The following is a 17,984-nucleotide window of genomic DNA, read 5'->3' as shown; positions in this document are numbered from 1 at the left end:
ACCACCTGTGCTCTTTAGTGTTTCGTCTGTGTGAACAGGTCTTGTACTTTTGAAAGCCCTGCCATTTGCTGTGGGTACTGCTTGAAAACAAATAGCTTCTCCCAATATATCAGCATAAAGTAAACAGAATTCATCCAAGCCTTGATGAATTCTTTTAGGCAAAGTCATAAATCAAGATTATATTGTTTGAAACTTTAATGGGGGATCGAAACTCAAGTAGTAAAAGGACTTAAAAATGGAGAAGCATGCTGTCTTTGTAGTGTGTACTGCTTCCCTCCACGCCCCAGCATAGCTGAATTCTAAAAACCGGTTTACTGTGAGCTGTAAGATTTGCCTGAAGCACTTTCATTGGAGGGGAAGCAAACTTTTATTGCCCACTTCCTCATAAGTGGTGAGATTAATTAACCCATTGACAGTCGCTGAAACTGCCAATAGGTAAAATAGCTTTTGAAAAGAAACTGACTTGGTTTTTGAGTCAGATAATGTTGCAGAAAGATGGCTGCTATCCTTTCCATGATACTTGCCTTGCAGTCCATTCTGCACAGTTTTCCTTCTTGAACAGTCAGGTCTCCAGGAGCCTGCAGAAAATGAGGCCGGAAGAATCGTTCCTGAATTGGTTCATTTTCATCACCACTGTCCCTTGATCGAGATCGTGGTCTTAAAATAACATGAAATAAAGGTAAATTATTTTTTTTCTCTGCTAAATCAGGAGAACCAAAATCACTTACAAGACTGCTTTGAATTTTAAATCACTTCTTTGACCTATACCATAATCACTCCATATTTACACATATACAGTGGTAGCATTTGGCTCAGACTGAGTTAATTATGACACTGTACTTACTTACTAATTACTTTCATTTAATTCGCATGTGGCAAAATATGATCTAGAAAACAGTCTTGCTACAGAGCAATTGCTTGTAATAATAATTTATTTATACATGATAGTACTTTTGTTTAGTCTTTAAATCACCGAAATACAAATAAAATAAGTCGGTAGGCCTTAGCATATAGCTTCAGTCCCCCACTGCCAGTGTCCTGTGTACTTAATCCCTTCACTGTTGCTGATTACACCAGAAAGTGCAGGTACTGTTTGTTAATTATGTTTACCTTTCAGAAAATAACAGCAGCTAAAAGCTAACTCAGCTCCACTGAGAAGAGACTTTTCACATCGGACTTATTTTTCATCTTCTCTTGTTCTGCATTACTGAAGACCATGCAGAAAATTCTGTGGATTGAAGGGCTGTGGATGTTTATTCCTCATTTAACAGATTTTTTTTGTTTTGAGATATTCTTGAACATTTTCAAAGCCACCAAATTGTGGTGTCAAAATAATAGGAATTTCTTTTGTGAGCAATAGGAAGAAAAACTTTGGTCATTAAATTGTTCTTCATACAGGTACTGTAAAAAGTTTAATAAAAAAACAAAAAGAAGGAAAAATAACTCCTATCCCCAGAAACAGTATCAATCACCTTAAGCTTCCACAATATAGTTTAATCCATTTTCAGGATTGGCCTGTTAATTTAATCTATCAAATCTTTTTCTAGATGGTTCCTCATTTAACGGGATTTTTTTCCAACTGAAATTAGCATTATTCCATTTGTGTGACTTAGTAATCAAAGAAACTTGTAACTGAAACAGAATTTTAGATCAATTTTTGTCCTTGCCTGATCAGCTTCAGTGGATTCCCTTCTGGAGGCAGCTGCTGCCTGCAGTAACATCCTGTTGCAGTGAAGAGGAGCTATGCAAATATCCTCCAAGATAACTTTTATCAATGACACTTTACAGTGAAATTCTCTTTTCTGAATTCCATTTTCTGTTAACTTTTGCCAATGTTTCTGTTTTGGCCAGTGTCTGCAGTAGACGTGCGGTACTGTGTTAGACGTGGCTATACTGTGTTTTTTACTGCCCAGGGGTGTTTCTTTAGGTTAAAATAATTCATAACAAAAAAAGCTTCAAACCCCCAGCAGTTATTTGGAAAACAAGATGCTGTACTGCTGTATGGAAGATAAACACTCTAGCTGCACACTGTTCCACTGAGGTAAAGTTTAATTAGAGTTGCTTGAATTTGGTTTACTTTGTCCTTCTCTGTTGTTGCCCTTCTCTCTGTTATTGCTCTGTTTGCATTCTGACCAGTCATCACTTTTGCTACAGTATTATCTGTCATAAATAGATAAATTTTGACTTTTAATGATCATCACAGGCTTCCCACAGCTATAACTAAAGGCAAATGTGTTGAGGGAAATCTAGCCCCTACTGCTTATTAATGTAGGAATGGATACTGCAATGTGGAACACAGACTGACATCTTTGCATGCGCTAAAAGCTCATGTAACTCTTCAGGTGCCTAAGTCCAGGTCTTAGGCACCTAATATTTTTTGCCACTTGAACGTGCCTAAAGCTACTTCAGTAGCTCCTGCATTACAGCTCATAAGCAACGCTGAGCTCTCGTTGGCGAGTTTCTAACCAATTTTGCCAACGTACCTGCCTTGTATGCATGTAGCTGGGATGGAAGATGGATGGTAGTAAAGAAAAACTATACTCGTATCTTTTGGTAATTAGTTCTGCAAGACCAACTAGAAATGATGGTATCTAGTCAAGCGAGTGCTACTCAGTGCAAGCAACCCAAGCAAAATCTGCCTTCACAGTATTTATATGCATCCTGTTTAGATTCTGTTGATAAGATGCCAATAAAGTACAGGTAACTAGTGCTTCTTAATGTCTTGCAAGGCTGAGCCAAGCAGGTTAACTAGCACCACAGAAGTGTGAAAGTCCTGAAAGCCACCATCTCACTGCTCCAGCTGCATAAAAAGGCAGCACTGGTCAAAACTGGGGAAAAAAAATTTACACCAAATGAAACAGAAAACACAAAAGACTAGGAGTTTGAGATCTTTTTTTCTGCTAGTATGTTCTTGAATCGTGAAAACTAAGTTTTCAAATTACACATTTGGAAGGAAACCTAAATCAGCATGCTGTTTAGAGTCAGAAACAAATAATGCATTTCTTTCTACCTCTTTGTAAATTTGTCTCTAAAATTGCAGACTACTTTTTAAGCCTTTACCTTGGGAGGTGAAACTAGGGTTGTTTTAGTTCTGAAACATTTTGTGGTTTTAAAGAAATAATGAAATGAGGAGAGCTAGGTACTTCAGATGTCTAGGAATGACAAATTGCAATAGACTGCAATACCCTTGGATTAGTTGTGGGTTCTTTAGAGTTGTGATGTGGGCATCAAATTGCAAAGATTAGTTTCAGCAACACCAACATCATGTACTAAGTGTGTCCAGGGGAGACTCTGTGGGTTGGCGTGGCGCAATGTGCTAGGAATTTCAGCAAGCGAGAAGCTGGGGAAGACTTTATGACTGACCATATGATAATGATCACTAATTGGGGATAAAGGAGATTAAGTTCAAATTAATCCTCTAATTGAGAGCAGGGGCAACAGGAATAGTTCTTTCTAAAATCTTTCTTAATCTCATGCATTTTAAGATGATTTATTCAGGACTCTGGCTGCAGTGCACGGCAAGACAGCTTAGGTGCTACAGTGTTGAGCACCATGACGTTTAAGGGATTGAGCCCAAGCTTGGTACACGTCAGACAATTCAAACGTTTTGCCCCCGCCCCCCCGCCACGTAATGCTAAGAAGGTAATGTTTGCAAGCTAAGCAAATTGCAGGAAAATACATTAAAAATGAAATAACTACAGTGTTTTAAAATGTCTGTGACATAGTGAAGATGACAAAAACCAGAGTTCTGTAAGAGATTAAAAATACTGCAGGAAAAAGCCAGTCGACAGTGTAACAAGTCATAAAGTTCATTGAGCTAATAATTACACTTGTAAAAAAAAAAAAAGTTTCGTTGCTCTCAAGCAGAAAAGCTTATAGAAATAATATTGTAATGCCACGGGAGTATTACTTATCAAAAGTATATGGCAATATATGTGACAAATACTATAGTATATGGGGGAGCACAATAGTGTGGTACGTTATGTTAGAAAAGCCGATGGTGGGAATCTGTCCTGGGAAGGTTTTACGTGCTCACATTTCATCAGTCTCGGGGAGAATGGGGTGATGGGACTAATGGGAAATGTCACTGAACAGAAATAGTATTGTGCTGAATGCTTAGCAGAAACAGACCTTCTGTAAGTAAAGGTAAGAGGATGAGCCCTTCACGTATGGTAATTTTACAGGAAATAAGAATCTGCAATAATTGCCCTAATATTAATTAAACTGCTGTATGGAAATCACTTATTTATAATTCTTTACTCTACTGGACACCCAACCAAAACAATAGTGGCTGCCCAAGTGTTTGTCTCAATTAGAAGATAAAATACCAGCCGTAAGTGGCCTCGGACTTCAATTGCATTTGGAGAGATTGAAAAATGAGCCTCCCCCATTACTGCCCAAGGGTTCTGCCAGTCACACAGAGAGAGACACCCACATTTTATCCTTCAGAAAGATGCAGAAGTGTCAGCTGCTCACCGCTCTCTTACCCATACCTATCTTCCTTTCTCCTCTCCCCGTTTTAAAAGATGTTTCCCCTTTCTCACCCAGCGTCCAATGACTGACTAAGCTGAAACCCGACTCTTCATGGCAACTTTTCCCTTCAGGGATTAACGGACAATTTTCCTTTTTACCCATTATTTGCAGGTGTCAAGTGCCTTATTTCCTGGACAGGCTACGCCAAACAGACCCAGATTTTTTTGGGCTGTTCTCACAATGCAGTGATAGCAGGATATTCCCCTCCATAAGAAGTCTGAGCTTTGGGCTTTACAGGCCTAAAGGTGAAGCATTAGAGGGGGAGCTGGTAGGACACCTCAGCGAGACTTTGGGAAATGCTTTCAGGACTGCGGGAAGCCCAGTTTGTTCTGTGCAAGAGTAAGACTGATAAGATCTTCTAAACAACCAACCTTGCTTCCTAATACTTCCTAGTTACCAGAAGGGATAAGACAGCCTGTTTTGCATGCAGCGGTTCTACAGTACATACTACTACCACTACTAATTGTTACAGGAATCATTTCTTTATGGCACATTGACTATATGTATGTACGTTTTTTCTATATATTACAGTTAGGCAATATTGAGAGTCAATGGCCATTGTGACCATTAAGTAAAACCTGTACCTCATCACAGCGGAAACCGGACCCCTCATACTCCCTTGAAAGCAGTTCTGTTTGGGTAACCAAAATGAATTTTTTTGTATCGTCTGAAGATGTCTAAGCCATGCTAAATAGCCTCATAAATGCTTTGGGTAATGAAAAAAAAAAAAAAGTATTTGAAGGGAAAATTCCCTTATATGGTCCAAAAACATAAACCAAAGCTTCGTATGTGAATAATTGTAAACTCACCAAAGATAAGTTTAATACTTTATTTCTGACTCATAATTCCTTATAAGAACCTGAACTGAAATCACTGAAATACTAAAATATTTCTAATGTAAATCTGATAACCTTGTCTGGCATGCAGTTATTTCTGCTGTTTCTTTAAATGAATACTTATTAAAAGCTGCAGAAATTACAGGTTTCTGGTAGAATCCTAGTCAGGTGAGATATTTTAAAAAAACATCTAAGTGACAAGGTCCTTCCCAACAGCTGGTAGTGTAATTTGAGATAAGGAGCAAGTAGTGAAGATGACAAAGAGAGGAGGAGACAGGCAAAATTAAAGATACTTAAAAGTCATGTAATTTCAGAGGTTGCTTATAATTCTGAGTGTGCAAGCTTTGCAGAAACTTTTAGACAGCAGAGACACATTTCTTCCTGAATGCCATACTTTGAGCTTACCTTCTTACTTCACATTCTTTATCTTATCGTAATAATTTTGCAAAACGCTTATTACTAAAACAAACAAACAAAAAGCAGCAAATACCTTCTCATATGAGGCTGACCAGAGGGTGACCAAGGGCTGCGGCCTCTTTGATTTACAGCTTGAACCATCAGCCTGCCTGTGCAACTTACTCTGCCCTGTTAGGATGATGGAGAGTAGAAACATTAAAATACGTAAAGCATATAATATTAATAAATGTTCAACCTGATCTCTTCGGTTTTGCCCACCTGTTACAGAGTCTGTAATACAATCTCTTTTTTCACTAAGTCATTGAAAAACATTTGTCAACATACCTTCTGATACTAAACTATTTTGTCAGCTTCCCATCGAACACAGAACAGACTGGAATAATTGTGACTATAACACAGTCATGGTTAAAATGTTCCACCTGGAAGTTTTTCGTTAAAAAAAGATTATTAGTACCACTAGCAATTAAATCCTTAAACCAGTATATTGACTAAGTCATTGATGTGGGTGGGAGGTTTCTCTGTGTCTGGCAAGTGGACAGAAAGACTAGTTCAAGATCAGTCACTCTTGAAAATGGCACTTGGAAAGTGTTGAAAGTTAACAACAGAGCTTCTGCCTCCAAAGTGCATTGATCCACTTGACCTGGTGGGGCCACAGCTCAAAGAAAAAAATCCATGCATGTACAAAGCAAACCAATTGTACAAGTACTTAAAGGCTCCTCTCAGAAGAGCGAGCCTGGTTTGGGGGTATGAATCCGCACCAAAGCACACAACTGCACTGCTGGACGTTGGAGATGGTTCAGCAGTCTTAGGTTATTTTCGGTGAATGATGAAGCTTTGAATAAAACATGGGATCTGTTGTATTTAATCCCTGGGGTTTGTTTTGCTTTGTTTCTTATGTCAAAATAAACTATTTTGGTTTTTAAAAGACAGGTGTTCCACCACAAGCACTAGAGGTAACAAATTTGGGATGGGACTGCCTACAGCCAGAACTGCTGACATCCAGGACTCCGCTGAATTCACCATGTAAGGGTTAAAAGCATCTGGTGGTATTAATAAATAGACATAATAGATACAAATATAACAGGTATATATAAAAATAATACTGTAGTAAAAGTTTATATACTTTTATATGACAATGTAATTTTAATAACTTTTCAAAAATGATAGTTTTAAATAGCTCTTCGATAACTGTATAGAAGATGTCCATCTGTGTCTCTGCCCCCTGGACTGGTAGCAGTAAGGCAACATCCACATCAGCTTTGCAGTGTATTTCAGTTCTAAGCTGTGAGCTCCACACTCAAGTCTTTCACCATAAAAGTGACAAATATTTTTGTCACAGTAATTCAGGGGTTGCAAATTGCTGTTCATTAACAACTGGTCAAAGCCCATCGAAAAACAATTTCACTGGGGTCACAGCAGCCTTCAAATGGCAATGACCTTCGTGTTACTGCTGGACTGTTAGAAATGAAGTTGCTGTGTCCCGCTTTTATTCCCATGACCCACTTAGTCCACGAGAAAAATACTTGTGTTAAAATAAGCTATTGTGCATGACCTGCAGCAATTTCTTAAGCAATAGCTTTTTTTGTGTTACAAGACCATTAGAAACATCTGGAACAAATACATTTCTATTTTAGGCACCACTGCATATTAATCTTTTTCTGGCAGGTGATGCATTCACACATTTTGGGAAAATTTCTGCGTTATCTCAATACCTGAAGGCATCACAAATAGAAACACAAAGAACAGTAAGGAATTTGGATAGGGAAGAAAAAGCAGGAAGCCAGAGATTTGGAAAAGTCACGGGATGAATGGGAAGGAAGCGATGAGTGGGAAGTAATTCATGAGAAGATGGCCTAGAAAATAAGGAAAATCCAGACTGAGGACTGGGTGCATAGTGCAAAGAAGTGAGAGAACAGGATAAAAGGGAAGAAGGTGAAAATAAGGACTCGAGCACATACAGCTCATGGAAAGAGATCAGTTAGTTAAGGGATGTAACCTGTAACTAAAGGCCTAAAACAGGCAAGGTTTTGTGTTTTTCTAGGCCCAGGGTCAGTTTGCTCTGGATTAAGTTATATGGCAAATTTTACTGCAAACCCCAGAGGTGTGTTAGAACCTTAATTCCAGATCGCTGCACTTTACATCGCAGGCAATGGTGCCTGCCGTATTAACCACCACAGATGATTTCCAAGGCATGTCAACAAGTTACTTTACATACATAAATCCTGTAGTATTAGTCCAGATCATGAGATGGCATAAATTTGCAGAGCTCTAATGAACGGAATCCTTTGCTTTAAATCAATTTCTATCAGCTAAGAATATGCCTTTTTGCTTTGTAGTTTGGTGGTTCCAATAGCAATGACCAAAACACAGCAACAGCCTAGCAAATAACTACCAGTCCATCAGAATGCTGATGTAGGCTCCCTTATATTTATGTATTTCGCTTTTCTTAAGGAAGGGTTGCCAAATTTGCTTAAGTTTGTGATAGCTTTGAGATGTGGAGAACTTTCCATTAGAATTGAGGAAGCTATGCCAAAATTATTTCCACTCAGGATGACTTAAAAGAATTGGAATCCAGATCTCTGAGTGTGAAAGGCTAGTGCATTAACTCATAGCCCTTCTTTGCCTCCATTGTACTGTTAAACGCATAGTAAAAGCAAGCAAATAGTGGAAGAGATAAGTATGTTTGCTTGGGAATTACACTGTGAAGAAAGAATAGAATGGGCTTGGTGAAACAGACAGATGTTTTGTTTAGGGGAGCCAGAGGAGGATGCTTCTGGTTCTTCTCCAAAGAAGGGAAAAAAGCACAGACACAGGTTTTTGTCATTTAACAAAACTGCTTTTTCAATCCCCAAACTAGGAACAATACAAAAATGTCTCATTTTAGTACATCTAAAAACCCACTAACAAACTAGCATCATCAATGACCAGAGCTGATAACCTAGTTCCCTGCTGTGTCACCAAATGAACTTTATCCAGAATAACAAATGCTAAAACGTAGGCCCTAAATATGCTCATATGAGTTATTCGGGACAGAGTACAGTGCCGAAACACAAAGGCAATTTATTCACCAAGGTCTCTAAGATTTTTGGATCACGTGGTAACACTACATAGGGAAACTCTGTACATGCACCAACACAACACTTACAGGAAGATGAACAGAATTCACTTCCTACCTTGAGCATGTATGTATTTATTTATCATTTTTAAACCTACTGTGAATTTCTACAATTGAAATAGTACCATGTGCTATAACACAATGGTCATCTAGGTGTAAAAGCTCCCAGCTTGAAGAATTCCCTTGGCCTTATACTATTTCTTTATTTCTGTTATCTGTGTATGTAGAAATACTACCTAGATTTAAGCACTGCAATTTGTAGATTCTAGCCTAAAACTGCTATTTGTGTGTCATCTGTGTGTACAATCCCATACATTCACAAGCAGACTGCAATAGAGCAGGATGGACAGTTAAAGAGCAAGGCAAAAATGGCAGTGTCATGCTACGTAACCTAGCAACATTCATAACACAGCACAACACTCCTGTTCAGATTAAACTCTGTCTCAGTGATACTGTTTGTTACTTCACAGTGTGATTCTACTTGAAGGCCTGGTCTTGGCAAGATATTTGGTGCTACAGAAGAAAATAATTCATTATATCCCTGAAGTTATGTTACTGCCTTGGTTTCTCATGTGCAAATGTTTCCCCTCAATTTGCTGTGCTGTAGGAAAAGTGGATTGAAAAAGTTACTTCAATAGGATGCGTGAACTGTAAATTTAAGTGATGTCCAATGCGCTAGTGGGTTCCTGTTGTATGCCTCAGCTCTTGTATTGAGTCTGTGAAGAACAAATAATATTACAAAACCAGTAACACTCAGTGTTTCAGAAAAACATTGGTTTAAGACTTTGGGATCAACACAGGAGACCTCCCTGCTACATCGTAAGTGCTAGAACTTTTTGCCTTACAGAACTGCAATCACTGCCTAATCTAAACATGTTGAGGTGTGATATACTCCTACTCATTTCAAAAAGTTGGCCTCAGTCAGTGAGTAGTGTCAACAGAAGAAAAATTAAATTGCTGGATTGGGTTACTTCTGCTGGTAAACTGGATTTTTTTTCTCCTTTCAGAGTACGTATGCTGTCCATGCTCAGTAAGGATATTGAGATGTTATCAGCTGAAACAAATGGTGAATGAGTGATTAAAAAACAACACCCCTCCCCTCTGAAACCTCAAACCATAGGAGAAAAACTGCTGTTGAGTTGCTAATCTCTTGGAGATAGAAAGGTCCCACCCTACTGATGCAAGATGAAAACAGAAATCTAACTTACATACTTCATGGTGACTTCATCATTTAATTAAATCACGCATACGTAAGATGAGATAGTTTTCTGAAGATTTATGTCCAGAAGCATGTTTGCTCTGGAACCAAACCTTCATTTACCTGTGGGTTAGCAGCCATAATAGTGTAATTCCCATCATCATCCAGGGTGGAGGCTGCAGTACGCAGTGAGCAAGTTCCATCAGGTTCTCTTTGAATTCGGTAGTGATCACTTCGTTTAGAAATTTGCTTCCCATCTTTAAACCAATAAATCTGCAGGAAAAAAAACAAGGCATGGCTGATAAGAGGTGGGTGTTCATTGTCATCATTTCTCAATTAATAGCACTAACGAATCTTAACTGCTGAAAACCTTTCTGGTAAGCATTAAAAGAAAAACAGTTTGATCAACTAGTAAAAGTGCAGAACCACACTCCATGAACCACTTTCACTGATGGACAAGTTACAGATTAGCAATCTCTCAAAGAGAAAGATGGCAGCATGAACATTTACCGAAGAAATTTACAGGTGCATGAGGGCTGTACCCATCCCAAGCACAGAACAGCAGCTGAACATTTCAAGAACTGAAAATAAATGTCATTACACAGAAAAGTTCTATTTCAGAGAAGACTACTAATTTTAATAACTAACATACTAATAATACTAATTTTAAGTGAAATAACTTGAATCTGAAGAAGTTGGAGAAAGAACGCTATTGCTCTCTTTTCAGAAAATAACATAAACCAAGGTAATTTTAGGAATAATTAGTTCAACGATGATTAAAATAGAAGTAATGATCTCACTGTTGAAACACCAGTTTTGTCTCATATCCATTATGCTGACTGGACTGAACCAAAACAGAAGGGGATTCAGCCGCTCACGCTGGCAATGAACAGTTCACTATGTGAACGGGCCAGCTCAGTACAATCGTATGATTGAAACCAACAGTGTCACCCCAATGTGACAGACATCTACAGAAATGGACAGCTTTACAAAGCAAGAGGAAATACTTCAAAGCAAGTCAGCACACAGATAGCCTTTAATAATTGTACGCCAACACCAGTATAGTTCCAAGTTGTACAGAACAGTTACATTATCTATCAAATAGAGGTCTTTTCCATTACTTTTGATACATAATTTTATTCTCTGGCTGACCCAAGATCTACTTGCAGTGAGCCAAAAAAATGATGTATGCAGAATAATATCTTATAGTAATCCATAAATTACACAAAAAACTTGTATGTGTTTTTAATGCCTGAAATTTAAGGTGAAAAAAGATTCAAATATTTTGACCTAGCTTTGGGGTGTTTTGCTATATTTTAAAAGTAATATAAAACCCCAAACTGAAATCTGCTGGAATCAAAGGAAAAACGTGGTGTATGCATGAAAACACACACAGGAATATGTGAAAAATTTTATACTAGGAAGGCTGTAGTCAGCTCCCCAAACCCACGTTTAAGTAGAATATTATTTACTTGTCATTTCTGAAGCGTGTATTACTCTGTAACAAACATCAGTGGTGTTCAGCATTTCTTAAGTTGCTTGTGCAGAATCCTACACTATTTTTACGTGGTTAACTTGTACAAAGTACAACTGTATTTGTCCTGGTGGCATCACTGCTGGGACTATTTAGCACAAGGAAAACACACATTTTCCTCAGTCTAATTCTTGAAGTGGGAATTTAGGTCTTACAGTGAGGAAAGGGTACTGGCTTTCCAGTAAAAATGAAGTGACAAAGCAAAGCACAGTTCCTGATAGAGTTTAATATGCCAGGTTTTTCATACGTGTCAACATTTCAAAGCTCTAAATTCATTCACTTGGGGGGAAAAGTTAAGGATATACTTTTAAATTTCACAAAAAGACAATGGTGAATGTTTTGGAGGGAATGAGTGGAAATTTTCCTTAAAAATTAATTACCATGTATGGTTTTTATATTAACAAGCATTATGTGTAACTAGAAATGATTTCATTTCCTCAATAGCTGGTTATACTTGTTTCCCATTTTGTCTGTCAGCAGCCTTGCAGAGACTCTGTGGTGCTAACGAAAGATTTAGTCATGTCTTCTCATCTGCTGACAGAGCACTTACTGGAGATGCAAGAGATATTTGATCACTTATATACACATGCTAATGGACGCTGGTAACAACATAGCTGCAAAAAATGAGTTTTAACTTGCATGCTTTACATGTGTCATAATGTTGCTTGGAAATCTACTGCATTAAGTAGTAATTATTTAATAACAATGCACTTATCAGAAATATCAGGAGAGATGCCAGGAATTATTACATGGAAATACATGCAAATATTAACTAAACCAGCTATCCAAACATCATGCATATGTTGTCCAATACTCATTTCCACTAAGTTTAAAAACATTGGCATCACTGGGTTTTACTTATGAGGAGTAAATTCGTAATATTACCTTTATCTGACATGGAGTTAATAAGTAAAACACTACCACTGCTGGAGACAATGGCCCTTGCAGTGAAGTATTTTCTTTCTAGGATACCTTTTAATAAATGTACCATTAAACTACGTAAGCACTGAGCACTGCATCTGGATTGCTTTTATTCATACCAGATTTTCAGAAACCAATGTGTAACAACTAGAAATACAATGGAATACACAGTACAAAAGGGGTTTTGATCTTGGGCAGCACAGGCATTTTTAATCACTATGAATTATATTCAGCTATGTGAAGAGCGAGCAATACAAGGTTTATGCAACATTCACGTCTCAATTAACCTTTCATATAGTATTGTCCTAATTCTGAAGAGAAATATCCCTTAAAAAGAAGTATTCCACAATCCCTCCTGTATCACCACAGGTTCTCATTTTAATGAGAAAACAGTTTTACATTACACTGAAGGTTATAACAAAAGTAGACTCAGATTTAAAAAGTCATATTTATGAAGACAGAATTTGCACATCAGTATTCAATTTACATGGCATGTTCAGGGAAAAAAATAATCAAGGCAATAACCCTGCTTAGAAAAAGCCCTTGTAATGAATGCCAGATTTTAGAAACACTACAGTCCTTCCCAAAGCCATTCCTTGGCAGAGCTGACAGAACACTTGGAAGGGAGGAGCTTCAAGTTAGTAAATTATTTCCAGCTTTTCATTTGCCAAAGTAAAGAATTTATTCAGGGGCAACACTTCCAGCTTCAACAAATGACAGCAGAAGGGCAGCCCTCAGCCGTCGAGCATTTCAAAATTGCTATCTTGACATGCTCCAGCAGATGAGGGGAAGACACATACAGCCTTTGACATTTGCAAAGCCCAGCTAACAAGTAGCCATCCAATAGGACTGAAATTGGTTCCATCCCAAGCAACTTCTTAACAAATCGCACAAAGCATCTGCAAGTGAATGGAATAAAGGGTCATAGTCCCAGGTGCAAGAGCAAATCACTTCTTAATGTGCATGCTTTGACACTGCAGAAAAACAGAACATTGTATCTGAATCAGAGTGCATTCACATCAGATACTCCTTTACAATGCTGTGCTTTAGGGGAAGTACTAACAATGTGGTTTCTAGGCTGTGCAATCCCTAACGCCAAAACAAGGCAAGTGAGGGAAAGGAGACATCCTCTTTCATCTGTTTTAAATCAGATTAAGATGACTGTGAAACTACACCTTAATTGAAAACTGTGAAAATTAGGGAATGGCTAAATTGACTAAGGCTGACTCATAATAGGTCATCCAGCAACCTAGTCATAAGCCTCAGGCAAAAAGAGTACATCTCCAGCACGCTGCAGCTCTAACACCAACGAACCCGTTTGTCTTCTACCCCTTATTCAGCGCAACAGACTCTTCTGTATGGTCATCTCAAAAGTAACACTGGACATCAAAGGTTTGGTTTCAGTCAGACTGGGCTAATCTCAGTGTGTGTCTTCAGTTTGAAGCAGGACTGCTTTTTTGACATGACTATACTGATCAGCCCCACTTACTTTGCAGTGGTTCACATCGTGTTGTGGTCTTGGAGCACAGAATTGGATTTCTTTCAGATGAAACTAAGCCAGAAAATGTGCTCCAAGAACACATCTAATGTGCTGCATCTGCTTCAGTCTGTGGGACGAGATTAGAGCTAGCCCGAAGTAAAACCTCCTGAAATGCATGCAGGGTGGTTATCTCATTCTACAGATTTGCTTCTTCTGGTCTGCACTACTTGTTAATGTAGATGTGGCCATAGTTCTCCGTTGTTCTTTCTCTGCTACCTGAGAAAGTCCATTTTTCTTTTTACAGTTTGTGCAGTATCATACACCTGTATCACTGGACATGTAAAGTCATTTGCATTTATCTCTGTTCAAAATCCTAAATACCTGTAAAACTTAACTAGATGAAAGATTTGGATGTGGCTGCTGCTGTGAAGATCTTATCTAAGAGATAAGGCATCTTTGATCTTGTCGAAGAAGAAAAGAGCCTCTATCCACAAGAGGTCACTGTAAGAACTGCAAGGACCTCATGGGGAAGATACTGGCTTTGGCAAGGAAGTTGAAGAAGCTACTGCTGTTTGCCTGCTGCACAATGAGTCAGTCGATTGCCAAGCAATTTTTGAAATGGTTAAACACAACCTACCAAAGGAAGGCATTCTTCCAGACTACTGACATCATGCAACTCGTACTTTTACATCTGCTAAAAGGAAATGCTTCCCAAGCCCAACCCTCCCTCAGAAGCTCATTGTTAAAACCTCACCATCATGTCTCATCTTGCTGTTGGGATATATGGGAGCTTATGGTATTTTATTATGCCTTCTTTTAACTTTCAATAAAATTTAGTCTTGTTAGGGTGTGTAGATATAAACTCTGCAATGCTGAAGAATGCAGAGATACCGTGCTGGCTCCTGAACCAGAAGCAGCATATTTTTGCATTAGGATGTTGCTGTGCCTGAGATAATTACCCATGTTAACCTGATCAGGTTGCTTTTGTGACTACTGTGCCAGCTCACATGGGACTTTCTAGCGTTGCACCGCATTCTGTGGTACAGATGTACCCTAACGGTAATGCTGAAAATGACAGAAGTAAAATAATTCTAGGTAAAATAGTTGAGATGAAGTCTCAGTGGAGAGTAACTAAAAGCCAAAGCCTCATAGTAGGATTTTTGCCTAGTATAAATCTAAATAATTCCAATGATGTCAAAAGAGATTTGGCAGTTTATACCAGCTAGGAGTCTTTCTTGTAAAGAGACAATGTCTGCTGTTCCTGTAAGATACAGCCCATAGGGTCCAGGGGCTCACTGTAAGGTACTAATATAGAACTCTTCAGAGCATTTCTAGAAATATTTACACTCTTTTCTTACCTTTGGCTTTGGATTTCCTGCCACTTTGCATGTAAATGTGACTGGCATTCCCTCAAAGATTTTGTAATGCTTCAGCTTTATCTCAAAATATGGTGACATACTGTTATCAATAGGTTCATCTCCATGTTGCACCTCGTCATCTGATTCTTCCACAGGAGATCTCTCCAACCTGTATTCAATTTCACTGATCAATCTTTGCTCAAAGCTGGAGACTTTATACTCCTGTCAAACAAGAAATGTACATATTAGTGTCCAGCTTCAACACATTGCTCAGCAAAATGAGTTCCTAATGTTGGGGTTTTTTTTTTACTCTACTGATCTTTGACAATCCATTAAGGTTTTACATTTAAAAGGAAACTGTATCTTGTTGAAGAAAAACACTATAATCTGCCCCTCCAATAACTTCCCTATGAAACAATGAAGACATCTGGTATGAGGCAAAAATTGTATTTCATGTTATCTTAAGGCCTAATTTATAAAGGAAAGGAAAGTCATTGGTTGCTTTCTTTCCATTTTTTAAAAAAGCCTATAAGAATAAAAGTATTCTGAAGCAGTTCATAAAGACAAAAGAAACACACTAATATTTCCTTGAGGGTACAGGCAGATTTAGGGTGGCTTTTGTTTCCAGATGGCCAGAAGACCATATGGTTCACATCTGCTATTTGCATATAACTGTACCAGAGGCTGCACCAGAAGGCTAAAATGATTTTGTTTACAGTTGCCTGTAAAAATGAGGGGGGGGGGGGGGGGGGAGGGGGAAGAGAGAAAATGGCAACACTGGCAGTCCATGATAGTTGCCTCCCTTTATTCCTGTTGCCATGGTCCCTTTTGTCTGGCCAAAAGTACCTCTTCTTCCTTAAAAACAAAATTTGTCATAAGAGTATTCAAGATATAGAAAGAAGAGTCGAAAGTTTCATCCAGTGTAAAACACTACTGCTTGTTTAAATTTGCTATTCAGGTACTGGGAAAGGTTACTGTGACAGAGTTATGTACGTTCTTGGCCTGTTCACTCTATCTACTTTGCAGTACAAAAGTCCTGCTTTGAATCTTAGTGATAAAGATAATGCCAGAATGCAAGAAAGCTCAGAAGCAGAAAAAAAAAAAAATCTCTATTAGCCAACGTTCTTCTCAGTCAGCAGAAATTCAGGCATGCCTTCAAATGACCTTTGACCATTGTCTCTGACCCTTATTTTATCTAAGATAGAACAAGTCTCATACAAAGCCTCCTTTCACATGCCCATCTTCTACCATTGATTCTGGTCTGTGAATGACATGTAGCCTTTCTACTGACTGGTTACAGAACTAATCATAACCCTCAATAACAGTAAAAAATGTTAGAAGAGAGAAATACCTTTGTAAACTGCAGACATTTTTTTAAATTTCTTTTTTTCCCTGAAAGTTTTTCATAAAAGTAAACCATGAAGTACACATGGTATATATAAAGAACAGCCAATTTGGATGCAGGGCAGTTAGTATCAGAGTATGTTAACTCTACAGCAGAACGATACTGGAGCACGCCATTACTGCGGTTAAGCCGCCTGTACTCAGACAATTAGGCTTATAGAACAACTTTAACACCTTGAACGGAGTGCACCGCAAATCTCCCCAGTTATTAATGCCAGGTGACCTCTTCTTATTAACCAAGAACAGCAGAAGGGAAAGGGCAAAGACGACAGAAAAGAAGTCAATGGACAAAAAAGCAAGACAGAAAAAGGTGAAAATGTTAACCTTTTGAATATCCACAGGACTCACTACAGAAGCACCAACAGAGCGAGCTTCCTGCAAAGGTAGAAAAAAAGATCAAGAGGCAGAAAGAAGACCAAGAGGCATCCATGACAGTTTCTCAGAGTTTTTGTCAGGAGAATGTACTTTATGTGGTAACATAACCAAACAAATGCTACACATTTCCGAATAGTACCTCTGGCATCTGAACAATGGAGAATGTGTACCTGGCCTTTCAAGCAGACTTTCTGTTGTGTTTTTGGTCTGCATCCAAAAAGTGCAGATTACACACATAAAGAGAAGATGGTTTCAAGATAGTAGATGTATTTTTGCCTTGAGAGACTTAAAGGTCAGGACAGAATAGGATAAATGGAAGAGTTTAAAGCAGAGAGCAGACATTTGAGAACTCTCAACTTTATTCAGTATGGAAAAGCTGAGCCACAGGCATGTGATCCTCCAGTTTACTTCACTGATATATAACATATGACTTCTGTAATCAAAACCATCCTATCTTATGTATATTTATTGTCTTATATAGAACTTTTTTTAAAGAGAATCACAGCCTCTGAAAAAGAAAAATTGAAAGAAATTTTTTATTTTCCTATGGAATTATAGAGTTATGTGGCACCTGTATAGCAGGCTCCTCTTCTGGTTCTTGTATATTGAAGACAGTTGCAGCACTGTCTGCTCCCAGCAATCGACGAGCCATTTTCTCCTCATATGTTAATCTCTGGGGAAAAAAAAAAAGGCGGGGGGGGGAGGATGAGGATGAGGGAAAAGAAGAAAGAAAAGTTCTTATTTCTCATTAAGAACTACAAGGCAGTTAGACAGTAAGCAGTGCTTTAAGTAATGTTAATAAAAGAGAACAGC

At 38.3% G+C, this 17,984-nt stretch overlaps 1 protein-coding gene and 1 long non-coding RNA gene across 11 annotated transcripts in view; one reads left to right on the top strand and one right to left on the bottom strand.

The window, feature by feature from the left end:
- PALLD (palladin, cytoskeletal associated protein) overlaps positions 1-17,984 on the bottom strand; it is a 211,482-nt gene that overhangs the window by 5,280 nt on the left and 188,218 nt on the right. For all 8 annotated transcript variants that reach the window (XM_052778772.1, XM_052778782.1, XM_052778791.1 and 5 more), the window contains 6 exons: positions 17,743-17,844; positions 17,121-17,171; positions 15,393-15,614; positions 10,223-10,372; positions 5,860-5,954; positions 525-657 (listed from right to left, as the gene is read on the bottom strand). In XM_052778772.1, the coding sequence (XP_052634732.1) occupies positions 525-657; positions 5,860-5,954; positions 10,223-10,372; positions 15,393-15,614; positions 17,121-17,171; positions 17,743-17,844 (753 nt within the window). The remainder of the gene's footprint in view (positions 1-524; positions 658-5,859; positions 5,955-10,222; positions 10,373-15,392; positions 15,615-17,120; positions 17,172-17,742; positions 17,845-17,984) is intronic.
- On the top strand, positions 591-9,576 carry LOC128137696 (uncharacterized). Of its 3 annotated transcripts, none has more exons than XR_008233799.1 (4): positions 591-679; positions 1,118-1,398; positions 3,486-6,809; positions 9,372-9,576. It is a non-coding gene; the product is annotated as an uncharacterized LOC128137696 (long non-coding RNA). The 3 variants fall into 3 exon arrangements; XR_008233801.1 differs by having other exon boundaries at positions 654-1,398; positions 3,486-3,642; positions 4,645-6,809; XR_008233797.1 differs by having other exon boundaries at positions 654-1,398.

This window comes from Harpia harpyja, chromosome 2 (assembly GCF_026419915.1).
Source record: "Harpia harpyja isolate bHarHar1 chromosome 2, bHarHar1 primary haplotype, whole genome shotgun sequence".
Taxonomy (NCBI): domain Eukaryota; kingdom Metazoa; phylum Chordata; class Aves; order Accipitriformes; family Accipitridae; genus Harpia; species Harpia harpyja.
Note: the sequence above shows the minus strand (reverse complement) of the source record. Positions and strands in the feature narration are given on the sequence as shown.